At 35.8% G+C, this 16,122-nt stretch overlaps 1 protein-coding gene across 1 annotated transcript; it reads right to left on the bottom strand.

Moving 5' to 3' along the window:
- Positions 1–444: 444 nt before the first annotated feature.
- Positions 445–1,460, bottom strand: LOC113319727 (monothiol glutaredoxin-S9-like). Its single transcript, XM_026567971.1, has one exon. The coding sequence runs from the start codon at positions 941–943 to the stop codon at positions 638–640; it is 306 nt and encodes a 101-aa protein (XP_026423756.1). The 5' UTR covers positions 944–1,460; the 3' UTR covers positions 445–637.
- Between the last annotated feature and the right edge of the window lie 14,662 nt (positions 1,461–16,122).

Raw genomic sequence — 16,122 nt, 5'->3', positions numbered from 1 at the left:
CAAGCCCAGTTAGCTAGGCAACAAAAAAAAAAAAAGAAAAAAAAAGAAGAAAATCTCCCATACCGATAGTATCATCATCCAATAATTTTACCACTGTGCTATTAATATCTGTTGAAGCTTTTGAAAATTTATCGCATGCAAATTTGTAAAATGCAAATTTTCAATAGGAAAGAAAAAGAAGAAAGATTTGTGAAATGCAACAAGTGTGCATGCGGTGTTACTGAAGCGATAGGTTTATTTATGTCGATATTTAGAAGTACGATATCATGTTGAATCCAATTTTGCTGTCACCGGTACATGTTTGTTTGACCTATTACTTAAGTTCAAAGACAATATTAGCACTGTGTTGTTCTTGGTAAGAATCTTATTTATTTCACTGTTGGAAATGTGAAGTTTGAGTCAGTTTTAAACTTTTTCTGAAAGCTGGACAGTTGGAAACAGAAGTGATAGGTAAACCAATCAAGGCAACTTCATTAGGAAATAGGAGATGCAAGATACACGCATAAGATACTCGAAAGCAAACAAGCGAGTTAAATTACTATTACATGGATACTGAAATAAGAAGGGCTAATATGGGTTTGTAGTATTAAACCAAGGTTATTCTTCAAACATGGAGATCGGAGTGCTGGTATACTGATCAAGGTAAAGCTTGATATGGTCTAAGCAACGGAAGCAATGAACCTCCGAGGTGAAGAGACATAACTTCATTGGTGGATCCTACAAACTCACCATTAATGAAAACGGATGGTACAGGTGTATTACATCCCATCCTCACAAGTGCTTTCTCCATTTCTCTTCCTTCGGGGTCTTGATCAAGTTCATGGATCAGCGGGTTCACGCCGAGCTCGTGAAACAGAATCTTGACAGCATAACACATGCAACACGAACTCTTACTAAAGATTACAACTCCTTTCTTTGATGCCACCCTCATTATAGCTTCCATTTTTCTGAATTTAAAACTGCTAATATGACCAAAGAAAAGCTGATAGAGTATATATGTTTCTGAAATCCGACAAAATAGAGAAACCCAATTAACACAATCAATAACAGAAACAAAAACAGAACTAATTAATCATCTTTTACGTAAAATCTCGAAACCAATCGGACCGAATTCGAAGTCGAATTCCGATCCGATGGTAGAGAAGTTTTTGAACTTAAATGAAAATACAAGTAAAGAACAACGGGAAACAGAAAGAATCTGAGCTATTGTGATGTGAGGAATTTGAGTTCTGTTGGACAACTTATTTATAGAGGCACTGTATTAATGGCAGAAAAACTAAACATGCTTAAGCAATAATACAAGAAGGGTTGGAAAGAGTATGTGCTTCAAACTGATCCCCCATAAAGACCCATTGATTCTTCTTTGTGATGGAGACTCTTGTGTTTCACAATTCACAGACCAACAAGTTGAGAAAGTCTCTGCATGTGACCATGTTGTGATTCACTTTATAAGCAGAAACTTTATGCTGAACTTATCGGTTTAAAACAACTTAATGATCTTAACTCTTTAAATACACACGCTCAATTCTTGTTTTTAACGCGTGGTAGTGGTAGAACAGAATCAAAGCTTATTTCTCTAGACGTGTTTAAGTTCGAAGCCGTATATATATTTTGTTGAAAAATGATTAATAAAATATAATTTTTAAAAGTTTTAATAAAAATTACAATTTATTGTTTTCTTTTGTGAATGAAAAACTTATTAGTCCCACACCATGGAGTTTCTACTTTTTAGTTATTTTAAGAGATTATATAAGCTGGAATTCACCTTTTTAAGCTGTATTATTCCATTATATAAACAAATTCACTACTTTTGTAAAATCTATGGAAAAGGGGTTGCTCTATATTTTAGAGGGACCTAAGGGAAAAATATTTTATAGCGTTTCTTAAGTGTTCACGATTTTCCTTAACGGTTTTTTCGGAGTTGCCAAGCTCAAGTTGAGCATCTACTACATATGCTAGTAGTAGGTGTAGTAGGGTGTTTTATCCTGGAGATATCCATCCTGCGAGGATTATAGCATCACTCTTGAGTGTAGCCGGGCGCTAATTTCTTAAGGACAACGTGTTGAACACGTGACTCACTCTGTTTTTCCAAAGTTTTGCTTTGATGCTGTTGCAGAGATTTGGGGAGCTCGTCCGTTTCATCAAATCGATCACTTCCACTATAAAGGAGCTAAGTATCAATAACTTTTGCTTATTTAATTTTTTCCTTGTTTTTGATTATTGCACCCAACAAACTTAAGAGATTAGAATTTGTAATAATCATGGATGTTAATTGTGGAGTGATAAACAAAAAACGAAATTTTGGTCAGGTGTAGAGTTTCGGGTTTATCTCTTAACCTAAAAGGAATTTCGTTGAACCCTTTTGACATGATGTAGAAGACATATTGATATTTAACCACACAGAATTTCAGAATTTTTGGAGTTGTTAAAGTATTTTTTTGATATTTTACAAAACAGAGAAACGTTCTTGAAAAATTCTAACGAGCAGAATTTTATTGTTGACTAAATTAGTTTTAAATGGGTAACCACGAGTTTTTTGAAATGGTGATTCAAACAAAGTTTGTAGATCTAGATGTTATCTTCAAAACTCATATTTTATTTTCCGATTCGGAACTAAGGTTTATGAGATTTGGTGTTTTAGGTAATTGGGAAATTACCGTGTTCGTGGTCAGAGTATAAACGGGGATGGTGTCATGAAATTGAAAAAGGGACATGGCTACCAGGAGCATGTGGATGAACACAAGTGTTCCAAAGCTGGCAAAGGTGAGAACATCAAACAACTCTAAGCGTAGTCTTCAGAAGAAATGTATGTTTCGTAAACGGAATCCAACATTACTTTAATTAAGGGTGATTGTTATCTTTGTAGAATTTCTGGCCACACGGCAGTAAATTGTAGACAACATAAAAAATTTAATAAGTAGGAAGTTAATGCTAATTTAGTTGAAACAAACTAGAACGAGTTCAGTGGCATGATGTCGGAAGTTATTTTAATAACCAATGTGAGAGACTGGTGGGTGGACTCTGGAGCCACTAAGTATGTTTGTTGAAACATAGACCTGTTCACCTCTTATCAGGGGATAAGGGATGTCGAGAAACTCTATATGAGTAACTCATCTGCGACAGAGGTTGCATAAAAGGGAAAGGTCGAGCAGAAGCTCATATCTGTAATATTCTCACATTGAATGAAGTTTTCATTTTCTGAGCATATGCAAGAATCTTATATCTTATTCTGTCGTAGATGGTAAAAGATTTAAAATTTTAATTGAATCTGGAAAACTTGTTGTAACTAAACAGTGATTTTTTAGGCAAGAGTTATAGGACTTTGCGCCTATATAAGCTTAATGGAAAAACTGATGAAGTGACCATAATTGATTCTTGTGCTTTCTTTGTGTGATTTAATGTTTTGTGTGGTAGACTTGGAACTGTTTCTTTGTGCTTTCTATAGGCTGCGTACCGAATTTAGTTTGGATTTTGAACACAAAAGTGAAATCTGTGTAGAATCAAAATATGTTATAAAACCTTTTAGCACAAATGTTCAGAATAATTCTAAGACCTTAGAATTAATTCAGTTAGGCCTAGTTGACATGAGTTCAACCCAAAACTACTGCGGTAAAAGATGGTTTATAACTTTCGTAGATGATTGTACGAGGTACTATCTTGTATACTTGCTTAGGGATAAGGATGACGCCTTAGAAGCCTTAAGATGTATAATATAAATTTTAAGTTGAAAACCAATTAGAATCCTTGAACATAAAAACGGTATCCTTAAGGAGATGATAATTGCCATGTTGATTAGGATTACCTGCGGCCTTGTGGGGGGAGGCAGTCCTCTTAACTAGTATATCCTGAATATAGTACCCTTTTAAGGATCAAATGAAACTCCATATGATTTATGGAAAGGTAGATGACCTTCTTATGAATGCGTCAAAGTGTGAGGGTGTTTAACTAAGATTGTAATTCCTCTTCCTAAAAGAACTAGATTGAAACCAAAAATGCTGAGTATACTTCTACATATAGATTTTTGGTTGTGCGTTCTGACTTTTTCTGACTTTGGTGTGGATTTTATTACGGAATCTAGGGATGCTGAGTTCTTTGAACATGTTTATTCCAAACCTGTACCTCATTAGAGATGTGTTGTTGATCCTCTAGATTTATTTTCAAATAGTCAGAACTTATTTTAAAGGAAGATGAAGTTGATGTTGAGCCCAAGAGAAGTAAAACAGTTAGACTTGAGACTTTTTATGAAACTGACTTCATAACATGCCTAGCTTAGTATGAGCCCAGACTTATAAAGAAGCCTTGATATCTACTGAAACCTCATTCTGGTAAGAAGCTTCATTTAGTGAAATGGACTCAGTCCGTCGGAACCAGACTTGGGAGCTTGCTAGTTTACCTCTAGGGAGTAAGACCATGGGATGTAAATGAGTCTTTAAGAGGAAACGATAGGTAGATTGAACTGTGGAAAAATATTAAGCTAAGTTGGTAGCTAAAGGCTATAAACTAAAAGAAGGTGTAGATTTCCTTGATTCTTATTCACTTGTGACGAGAATTACTTCTGTTGAGATGCTAATTGATATTGCTGCCATAAACAACTTGGAGATACATCAGATGGATGTTAAGACAGCTTTTCTAAAACCGTGAATTAGATAAAAAAATTTATATAGACCAACCTGAGGACTTTGTAGTGAAAGGTTATGAAGACAAAGTTTGTAAATTGAACGAATCTTTATATGATTTTCAAATAAGCACGTAAACAATGACATGGAAAATTTGATCATGTGATAACGTGTAGTGGATTTAAGTTAATGAATCTTACAAGTGTGTTTACAAGTAACTTGTTAAGCATGCATGTGTGATTGTATGCTTGTATGTTGATGATATGCTTATACTTGATACAAACATAGATGTGATTAATTCCACTAAAAACATGCACTGAATGAGAACGTTGACTAGAAAGACTTAGGCTCTTTTGATGTAATCTTAGGGATGAGGATTAAAAGATAATCAAAAAATTATAGTATTAGTCGTTCTCATTATGTTGAATTTGTGCTAATGAGATACAATCAGTCTGATTGTAATCCTGCGTATACTCCATACGATTTTTCTTGTAGACTCGAGAAAATAAGGGTAATGGGGTATCTTAACTTGAATACTCAAGAGTGATAGGATGTCTGATGAATTTAACGAACCGTAAGAGTCCAGACATTGCCTATATTGTGAGTAAGTTAAGTATATATACTTGTAGTACAGAACAAGAGCATTGGGATGCACTTAGTAGAGTATTATGGTACCTAAAATACTCTATTAACTTTTGTTTGATTTATGAAAGGTATCTTGTTGTTCTTGAGGGACTTTGTGATGCAAACTGGATAGTTGACTCAGAGGAGTGTATACGAGTGGATATGTTTTCACTCTAGCAAGAGGGTTTGTTTTTGGAAGATTTTCAGACAAACATATATTGCTCAATTCATTATGGAATCTGAGAGTATTGCGTTAGATAAAGCACGAGAGGGGGCCGAGTGCCTAAGATGCTTTTTAGAAGACATTCCTCTCTGGCATAGGCATGTGCCAGCCATATCAATACATTGTGTTAGCCAAGCTATAATATCTAAATCTAAAAATAACTAATCTCAATCGGCGTTATTTCCATTGATTGGATAAAGTCCAAGGAGAGTATCGCACAACCTTTGACGAAAGGTTTATCCAAAGAGATAGTTAGAAATGCATCGAGGGGGATGGGGCTTAAGCTCATAAATTAACTTTCCATGAAGGATACTCAACCTTGCTGACTGGAGATCCCAAGATCAAGGTTTCGAATGAGAAAACTAATTTGTGGTGGGTAAAGGTAAACACTATCAGAGAATTTCATTCTCTGTCCCTTCCCTATGATGTAGACGTGATAGTGTGACTGCATAACTTTTAAGAAGTATTAATGAGTTCTATAGTTTCAATTTAAGATTGAAGTGGGGTGTAGCAGTAACACTCTTTATGGAAACTCACCTATCTGAATGAGGAAGTGGAGACGCCTCCTATGAGAATATGAGCTTTGATTCTCTAGAGCATTCTGAGAAACAGGATACGTCCAGGGCCAAATTGGACAAAACGACACGAACTTGGCAGCAACCTTGGAGATATCATCCGTGGTTGTTATCGCGAATTACATCAAACGCTAGCAGTTCAAGACATAGTTCACTGTCTCTAGCAAGTAATTCCGGTAATATCTCACTAAGCAAAGGTTCAAGACCTCATAGACACCTCTGCCTAAAATGGTATTTCCTTCGCTTTTTATGTGATTTTCGTTTTGATGGTTTTGGTATTACTAGAACTTAGGACCTAAGGGTCGCTAAGGGTTCACTAGTTCATGCTTTTTCACTTTGGTGAAAAGAACCTTTAGTCTCACTCGTGAGGAACTAAAGATGAAATCTCTCTATACTATATGGTTTTACAATCCATAATATGACTCTCGGGTCAACACACTGTTGTGTGAGGGAGATGACGTTGGAATGGCTAGTATGACTTCAACATGCACGATCTGTCTGTTTGTTTAGTCAGTTCGGGTCGTGAGATTGGGTTGTTAATTTACCAAGATCTACCTGTGTTTTCGTGTTTTATTGAGTTTTTTCATTCACGTGGGGGATTGTTGGAAAACGATTAATAAAATACGATTTTTAAAAGTTTTAATAAAAATTATAATTTATTGTTTTCTTTTGTGAATGAAAAACTTATTAGTCCCACACCGTGGAATTTCCACTTTTTAGTTATTTTAAGAGACTATATAAGCTTTTAGCCCCACATCGGGGAGTTCACCTTTTTAAGTTGTATTATTCCATTATACAAACAAATTCACTAGTTTTGTAAAATCTATGGGAAAGGGGTTGCTCTATATTTTAGAAGGACCCCTAAGGGAAAATATTTTATAGTGTTTCTTAAGCGTTCACGATTTTTCTTAACGGTTTTTTCGGAGTTGCCAAGCTCAAGTTGATCATCTACTACATATGCTAGTAGTAGGTGTAGTAGGGTATTTTATCCTGGAGATATCCGTCCTGTGAGTGCTATAGCATCACTCTTGAGTGTAGCTGGGCGCTAACTTCTTAAAGGCAACGTGTTGAACACGTGACTCACTCTGTTTTTCCAAAATTTTGCTTTGTTGTTGTTGCGGAGATTTGGGGAGTTCGTCCATTTCATCAAATCGATCACTTCCACTATAAAGGAGCTAAGTATCAATAACTTTTGCTTATTTGATTTTTGGGGATTTTGTGTTTTCCCCTTAAAATAAATAGCTATTTTGCGTTACCCCCTCTACTAATTGATAATAGGCAAAACCCCCTTTCCACTATCTCTGCCGTCTCTACTCTGTTAGTCACTGTGTGCGAGGAGAATGTGCGCAAAAACTTAATTGTTCTTTTTATAACAAGTGGTACTCATATCTAATCATGCATTTGTTTAATGTTAAGGTCCTAATAAGATAATAAAGAGACGTGTTAGTCATCTGGGTGAGCTTGTTCACCATGTTCTTGAACACCGTCGTCACCTCCGTTAACAACACCGTTGTCGCTGCCATTTACGATTCAAAGAATAAATGGCTCATCAGCAACATCATCAACATCATCGACATCAATTCTTCTTGGTTTTTGTGGTGAAGAAGAAAATGGTGGAGATGGTAAACAACAACGAGACTCGATTGATTCAACTTATTTTTCTCTCTTATACCCAAATACCAACCACAGATCAAAACCCCTAACCTTAATCAAACAAATGTAAATATAATTAGGGGGATTTTTTGTTGGATTATATGGATAAAAGCAATATATTGTTACTGTTTAATCATGATTTTCATGGCTGAATCTGTAAATTGGTGTTGATGATTTAAAGCATAGAGGGATACAGATCTAGGAGGGTGTTTTTGCTCAAATTGAATTAGATCATTTTCTGCAACTATTGTTAAGAGTTTCAGCTGAAGGTATCAGATTGAGATGACTTGATCTTTATAAACCCAAGTCCAAATTTTCTTCAAGCTCATTAATGGCGGATATGGCGAGAGAACTTTTTTTCTTTTTGCGGCGCAATATCAAAAAGAAAAAAATGATTAATTTCTGGCCATTAATCACTGCTATTTTTCAGATGGAAAATTTGATGTTTGGTCCTAAGCCCATTAAGTTAGTTATAGTAGGGTCCAACTGGGTTTTAGACTTATCATTAGATCCATAGTTATTTGAAACAAGCAAAATGACCGGTTTATCCTAGAACTAAACACGTGTGAAATCAACCATCTTCTTGCGGTTTTTCTTTCCCGTACAACCACCTTCTTGGGGTTTTTAGACTTCACATTCAGAGATTTTCAAAGAGAAATTTTTTTCTCTTCACACAGAGAATAGAAACCCAAAATTCATTTAGAGAATAGTTTCCCTACAAGAAAATTCATTCAGAGAATAGTTTGCAAACAACGATTCTGATTCACAAGAATAGAGAAAAACCCTAAAACCTATATTCTCTTCCGATAATGGTTAAAACAAGAAAAATCACAAGAACAATCCAAGAAGAAGAAACAATAATGGATGATAGCACTGCTCCTAGAACATCAAAAGACGATTCAAGAATTTCAAGACGAAAATCAAAGAGGAAAAAGAGTAAAAAGCTTGAAACACCGAAATCGAAGAAAAAAACTTCAAAAAGTTCATTGGACGATGAATATATAGATGTAGTAAAAAGAAAACGAAGAAAACCGAGTAACAACGCACCAATTCAGAAAAAAGGTACTATTTCTAACACTTTCAGTATATTTTTTGTTTCTGGGACATAGATCCACCAGTACATATTAGAAGTACTGGTTAAAAATTTATGAAAACCTATCAGAGTTTACATGCAACTTCTACTTTGTATTTCTAGCACTTAGAATTGGCAGTACATAACTATAAAACTGTAGAATAAGAATCAAAAGTGATATGCAATGTGTTTCATTTTATTTCTGATACATAGAGCCAGCAATACATATATCAAATACTGAGGTTTTTTCTTAATTAGGTTGTTTTTTGCAGTACATAAGTCCAGTAGTGAATGGGTAACATTGTTTATGTGTCTATTTACCACTGTTTGTGTTTCTGGCACATAATTGGCAGTACATAACTAAAAAACTGAGACATTGTAGTGTTTATGTACTCTAAATTCATCAGTTTCTTTGTTTATGTGATAATGAGCTTTGGATATGAAGTACATAAGGCCAATAGTGATTTATTGTGTTTCTGAGATGATGAATGTGTAGTCCATAAATGTTGTACTGAAATAAAACCAATTAAATTTTGCAGGTAAGGTTGTGCCAAAATCTGTTAGGAAGTTGTATAGGTCTGGTTTCACAGCATTACATAGCCTGGTTGCCAGAATGAAGGCGAGTAAATATACTTTGAGTGAATCCACATTGGAAAAGATAGCCGAATCTTCTTATGGACAGATGTTTTTGATGTTCTGGCACACGAAGTACTCAGAAAGTCATTGGGAAAAGTTGGAAGGTGCAGTGAAAAAGTACTTGAAGTGTTACAAGAGGGGTCGAGTCAAGAATGAGCTCACATTTGAGTTTTTTAGAAGAGGTGAAACACACATTATCACGTCGACACCAAAAAAAATGGGTGTAATGTTTGGAATGCCAAGAATGGCAGGAAGAAGAACTGATGACACCTTTTTGATGGGAGGTGGTGGATGGAGGCAGAAACCATTCTACATTAGACACTTTGGTGATAGAAACACGGTTACAAGACCAATGCTACAATATGCCATCTTGAAACTGCTCAAGCGTACTGGAATCAAGAATTGTAAATCTGAAGGTGGCGAAGACAGTGATGATGACAATGATGAACAAGTACCCGATAGGGAAGATGATGAAGATATGGAGTACAGGATACCAAGAGTAGAAACTGAACAAACAATTGAAGATATGGTTAAGCTATTATGCCTGTTTATGTGTATTACTTTGTTTTTTACAACAAAAGATGCTCATAAACTCAAAGAAAAGTACTTTGGTTTAGTTGATGATCTTGAGAAGTCAAAGAATGTATCTTGGCCTGACCTGATACATAGTTTCTTAGAGAAGAAAATCAATCAGAACTACAACACTCCCGAGGACATCACTGGTTGTGTCTTCTATTTGTTGGTATCGATCATCTAGTACAAGCTTTTTTTTTCCAAGTACATATTTACTCTACTGTCATTTAAGTTTCTGTATTTGATTCTATTGATGTTATTTTTGTCATAGTTGTTGTATGCGGAGCATACTCACTTGGTGAAACCAGTGACGTTACCAGATGATCGATACCTTCCAAGAGCGGCAAGGTGGAACATCAAAGAAATATCTGTTGAGTTTCTAAAGGATATGGAGGCTTCGCAATACACAGTAAGTCCCTAAGAAAAACAATATATATTACTAGGATAAGTTTTATTTCATTATGCTTCTTGTAGTTTTGGTTTAGGAAACAATGATGCACTAGTACATATCTAAAAAACTGATTAAAGTTGATGAATTTAAGTATAATTATTTATGTTTTCATAAATAATCATACTTAAATGATTTGTTTTAGGTAGGACACTATCAGAAAAGCAGTTTGATTGACCAACATGATTGTGCGTGTGTCATACTGATACAAAAACTGGTTATATGTGTGCGTTATATGTACTTTTCCAGTTCTCTAAAGAATTTAAGGATGAATATACTATGTATGAAAAATAAATGTTGAATGAAATTGCTCAAAGGCTTCCAGTTGAAGACGTGCCATTGACAGTAGATTGGCAAGAAAAATTCGAGGATTTGGAAGTAAAGAATGAAGATTTGAGGCTGACAATTGCAGAAAAGTGGTGTGAGTTACAGAGCAGGAAAGAGGACGGCCTCCCATTGATGTGAGTATACTGGAAGAGATTTTGAATGATATATATCACAGAGCTTACCCACCTCCACAAACAAACTCGGGAGAAGAAGAATCTAGTAGTAGCTCTGAAGAAGGGCATGATGATTTGGATGACACCGTTCCATCAGCAACTACTCCCTTGGTAACAGAGGCTGAACAGGAAATTCCAGATGATACCCAAGAAAAGTCGAATGAACAGGGAAATGCTACTCCAACAATGCCTGTTATGGGGGGCTCTGAAGGAAATCTCACACAGTTCGATATTGAAGTTTCACAGTTTAAAATTTGGGCTAGATCTGATTTGGAGCGAAAGGTGAAAGAGATGCAAGAGGAAAAGAGCATGCCAGAACCATCACAGGTAAGTTATATTCTTTCTAGTATTAGTTTAGTTTGTAAAAAACTAAAACTTGTCAGTACATATCTACTATACTGAAAAAACATACAAGTACATATCTACAATACTGATTAAAAACATATCACCTTATGTTGAATAACAGACTGAAAAGGCTGAACTCCAACAAACAGCAGCGACACAAGTTCTGGGCAATATTGAAGTGGAAATTGGTTCTCTTAGAGATAGACAGGTTAGTGAATTGAACGTTACACTAGTTAGTTCAATTTTATACTTTGTCTTCCTATAAAATAATACGGTTTGGCATTGTATTTATGTAGGGTGCATCGCTTGAAGAAATGTTGTCGAATATGCAGTTTATGCCTTTGGTTTGTGAGCTGCCGAGTCTCAAAGAACTGCATACCGTGCCGATGGAGAAACTGATTGACCTGGCCATCCATAGGAAGGGTATTTATACCGATGAGTACTCAAAATATCTACAAGCTGAAATTATGGGAGATCCTTATCCATCCTTAGGAATTCTTAGTCTGGAGTACCCATCGACTGGTAGTTTACCAAGCTTGGAAAAAATGGAATCTTCTCAAATCTTCGACAAATTTTATGCTAAAGATCTGAATCCTCCATCACAAGTTTCAAGACCAACTTTTTACTTGGGTTTAAGACCAAGTGATCAAAATGGAGAAGAGGTGCAGCGGCCTGCAATTGATCTAGGTGCACCTGATCCACCTCAAATCCATCTTGCAGCTGCGCCTGCGCATAATGAAGCTCCAGTTGCTAGAGAAGCATCAGATCGAGCTCAAACGGATCCCTCGGATGAGCAAGCTCAAATCGATACTGCACCTACACTTAATTAAGCCCCTGCAATTGTTTTAACTGCAGCTGAACAAGCTCATTTGAAAGCTGATCTTCAGCAACCTGAACAAGAAGTATGAACATGTTATAAACCTAGTACATATATCCTTCTGATACATATAACAAGCAGTACATATATCAATTTTTGGTCAAATAGTACGTAGTATGATTTGTTTCAAATGCAGAGAACAAAGAAACCTTGGGATCCCATTCGGTTCAATGAAGTAGAAAGGAAGAAGAAAATGAAGAATGACAGAAAGAAACAGCCTACTAAACAATTAGAGAGTCTTGTAAGTACCTAAATCTACTTCTGATTAATGAATTTATGTTTTGTTTTTAATGATGCTTTTAGCATATGTACTAATGCTGTCGATTCTCAAACAGAAGTATCCAGTTTTAGATGCTGAAAAGGCAGAGGAAGCTCGACTGAAGAAGAATATGAGCGCCGAAAAAGCTAATGCATATGCTGAGACTCTCCAACTTCTTTCTGAGCTACAGAAGGTAATTATAATTACCAAAAAAGTGAAAAGTAACAACTTTATCAATACTTAATGGATCACTTATGTTACATATGTTCAGTAACATGGGAAAACCCAACAGTACATATGTTATGTACTCAGTGAAACTAAAAGTACATAACTTCTGTACTGAAAAGAATCCGACAATACATATGTTCTATTCTGTTCATTTTTTTTTTTGCTTTTTTAGTCTCTCATTTGTTTTCTTTACGTTTATGGTATATTGAAGGATAACGAACTTGGAGTTAGTCAAACATCATAGGAAGATGACGTAACACTTGCCAAGAGACTCGAAGATAGGCTGGCTACAAAGAGTAATGAATTCAAACCAATAGCGAAGTCGACTACATCAGTCATGGACAAGGAGAAGAAAAGGACGACTATCTCAGCCAAGGAGAAGAAACTTACTCCAAAAATCACATACACCCCTCAGAAGCCAGTAACTCGGAGCCACCCGCAGAAAAGAGTTGATCCTGAGTTTGCTAGTGGCAAAGGACTGTCGGGACCTAAAATGCGAAAAACAAAGTCCATAACTGAAAACCCAGTTGAAAAAGATTGCCCAACAGAGAAAGTTCAGAAAAAGGATGGCGAGAATGTGAGAAATAGAAAATCTAAAGGTGAGCCTAAGGAAATCTCCGTTCTATAAGGATTTGAGTTCACAACAAAGAGCGCTTCTCTCTCCTTTTTTTGACAAAGCTACCTCAATGTGAGTCTCTCTTGGATAGGTCCCTTTCATTTTAACAAAACTTTATGTACTTCGTTTAGAATCAAACTTATAATTGATTTGGATTATTTGAATTTGCAGCAACAGTGCTTGGAAAGCTCCTGCTGTGATTGGTCATCACATATTATCTGCAGGGACATTTGAAGATCTGCTACATAACAGGGCTTTAGAGGGAGATCTTATAAATTACTGGCAATACCAACTGAAAAAAGCATATCATAATGAGCAACCGGTGAATGGACATAGAAAGTACATTCTAGTACTCCACATTGATCCAACAGGCTGGGTATGTTTTCCAATTTATCTCGATAAACAACATGCATCATGTCTTTGTAAAGTGCAGTGCATATCTCTGATATTGTTTTACATTGAATCCGAATTCATGCTTATTTGTTTTATATATTGAGAATTTGAATAGCATATCTGCGAAACTAAAAGGAAACAATTTTTTTTTGATGTTGTAACAAATATGATGCTTTCATATATGTGTTTTACACTATAATTTTCAGTACATAATTACTACACTGATAAATTTAATTCTTTTTCAGTTTTATTTAAGTGACCCAGTACATCAAGTAGCAGCAAACACTGCCGTCTTCTTACCCATCAGGAATATGGAGGAAAGAACCAGGAAGATTATTATTCCAATGTCACACCAAAACGTGCATTGGACGCTTCTTGTGTATGAATGCGAGAAAGGCGAATTCTTCCACTACAACACTTGGGAAGCTGTATCCAAAAACGAGTGTCTCGATAATGCTAATCTTATGGCAGAATACTGCTTGTTAGCAATTAATGAACGCTTGTCGAGCCTGCGCCTTCCACTTATAAACAGAGTAAAGATGATTAGTTACCCAACACCTCAACAGGGAGACTATCCAGATTGTGCAATATATATCATGCACATCATGAAGAAAGTTGCAAAGGAGGAAGTAATTGATGGAGTGCGAATGAGCTTGGGAGACCCAAAATAACTAAAGGACAAAATACATAAGAAGAGGATCTTTTTAGCATGCGACATACTCTCAGCATCTCCTCCTGAGGAGAGCTGGAATATTCATGCTCCAAAAGGTTTTTAAGACAGTGCTTATATGAATTAGGACTGCATAGTAGAAGTTATCACAGAGAACATATTCAGAGTTTGCTAGTTTGTTTTAGACAATATCAAAGTTTATTAATTATTCTTATTTATTTTGATAACAATTGTTCTCGAAACTATGGTGTTTGTGTTTAATCTATGTACAGTTGTTTGGATTTATAAAAATGTTGACATGTTGGATGGTAAAAGTCCATAGTATGAAGTGTTTTGGTGTGTCTTATGTAACATAGACCAGCTATTAGATTCAATTGAAGAATATGACTCTCTAAATTTGTTAATCATGATGGGGAGAACATGAATCTCAGAGCTGGTCTCTTTGTTTGGTGTGTCTTAATTGAACACACAGTACATAATAGTTGTGCTCAGAAAGTCTTGAACAACCAGCCATAATGGCCTAGAAGAACTTAGGGTACATAATAGATGTACTCCAAAAATCCTGAAAAACCACAATGACCTGGAAGAAACACATAGTACATACTCACTGTAATATTTATGTAGTACATAGGTGTGACATATTGTAACATTTTTCAGAGTGCACCTTGAAAAATTTTTCATCCAGATAGTTGTGCATTACAAAGTAGATAACAAATCACTATTAAAACAAACTTGGAAATCAACCTGAAAAACCAATAATATTGAAAGTGGATAATGCAGTACAAAGTACCATTAAAAGAGTCTTAAATGAGCACAAAGTACCTTGTCCCAGAAAGATATCAAACAATACATAATTTCAGCACTCTAAAAAAAGCGAACAAAAGTGTTTAAAATGATGCACAAAACAGAATATGTATTGTGACCAATAGAACTAATAAGGAAGAACTGAAAATCTAAAACTCATGGGTATGAAGGAATGACAGTGCACGTTTCCTTGTTGTGGTAAGTTTTCTTCTTGCAGTTGGAACAACGGACGGACTTCCTAGCTTTCTCCCATGCATTCTTGATACGATTTCCCTTTGGCCTACCTGGTGGAACTCGTGGATGGGGTGGAAAAATAGTATCCTCTGGCAGATACTGCTCTGGCCTGTTGTAGTTGGGGATTGGTCTGATAGCAATTGAATACAACTGCTGAAAATTTGTAACTTTGAAGTAGTCTTCGATATAATCTACGTATCGATCACCCTTGGCAGAAATAGCTGCTGTAGCATGAGAGCATGGAAAACCATAAACACGCCATCTTTGGAAGGTGCAAGTCTTGTTCAACAGATCAACAGTGTGAGACCTGCAGATGCGTAAAAATATTTTCAGCACAAATAACTTAAAAGCAGTACATATATGCAGCACTGCAAACAAATACAAAAAAACAAAACATATGATTCACTTCTACATGTATGCTATAGTACAGTAAAAGTTGTTTTATGGGATAAAGCTAACCTAGGTGAATGAATCTCATACTCATACGCATATGACTGAGTAACATTCCAAACTCGACCAATTTGAATATGTTCTTTAAGTAACGCCTCGTAGGTAGGAGTGAGCTTCTCTGGGTCCATCAAAAGACTCATTTCGCGACGTTCATTCATCAACTCCATAACGCGTAACCTATGAATGGAACAAAAAGAACACCTGTAATAAATTTTGAACAAAAAAAAATGAACCAAAAACAAAGAAAACACCAACAAAAAAAAAACACACACAAACCTGATCATGTCAACGAGGGCGCAGGCAGGCAACCTCTTGTCTTTCCAAAT

This window comes from Papaver somniferum, chromosome 10 (assembly GCF_003573695.1).
Source record: "Papaver somniferum cultivar HN1 chromosome 10, ASM357369v1, whole genome shotgun sequence".
In the NCBI taxonomy this organism is placed as follows: domain Eukaryota; kingdom Viridiplantae; phylum Streptophyta; class Magnoliopsida; order Ranunculales; family Papaveraceae; genus Papaver; species Papaver somniferum.
The sequence above is the reverse complement of the archived record's forward strand: the minus strand, read 5'-3'. Positions and strand labels throughout refer to the sequence as shown.

Bases quoted from the DNA above. Each gene is read 5' to 3' on its own strand.
- LOC113319727 (XM_026567971.1), bottom strand. From the start codon at position 943: ATGGAAGCTATAATGAGGGTGGCATCAAAGAAAGGAGTTGTAATCTTT.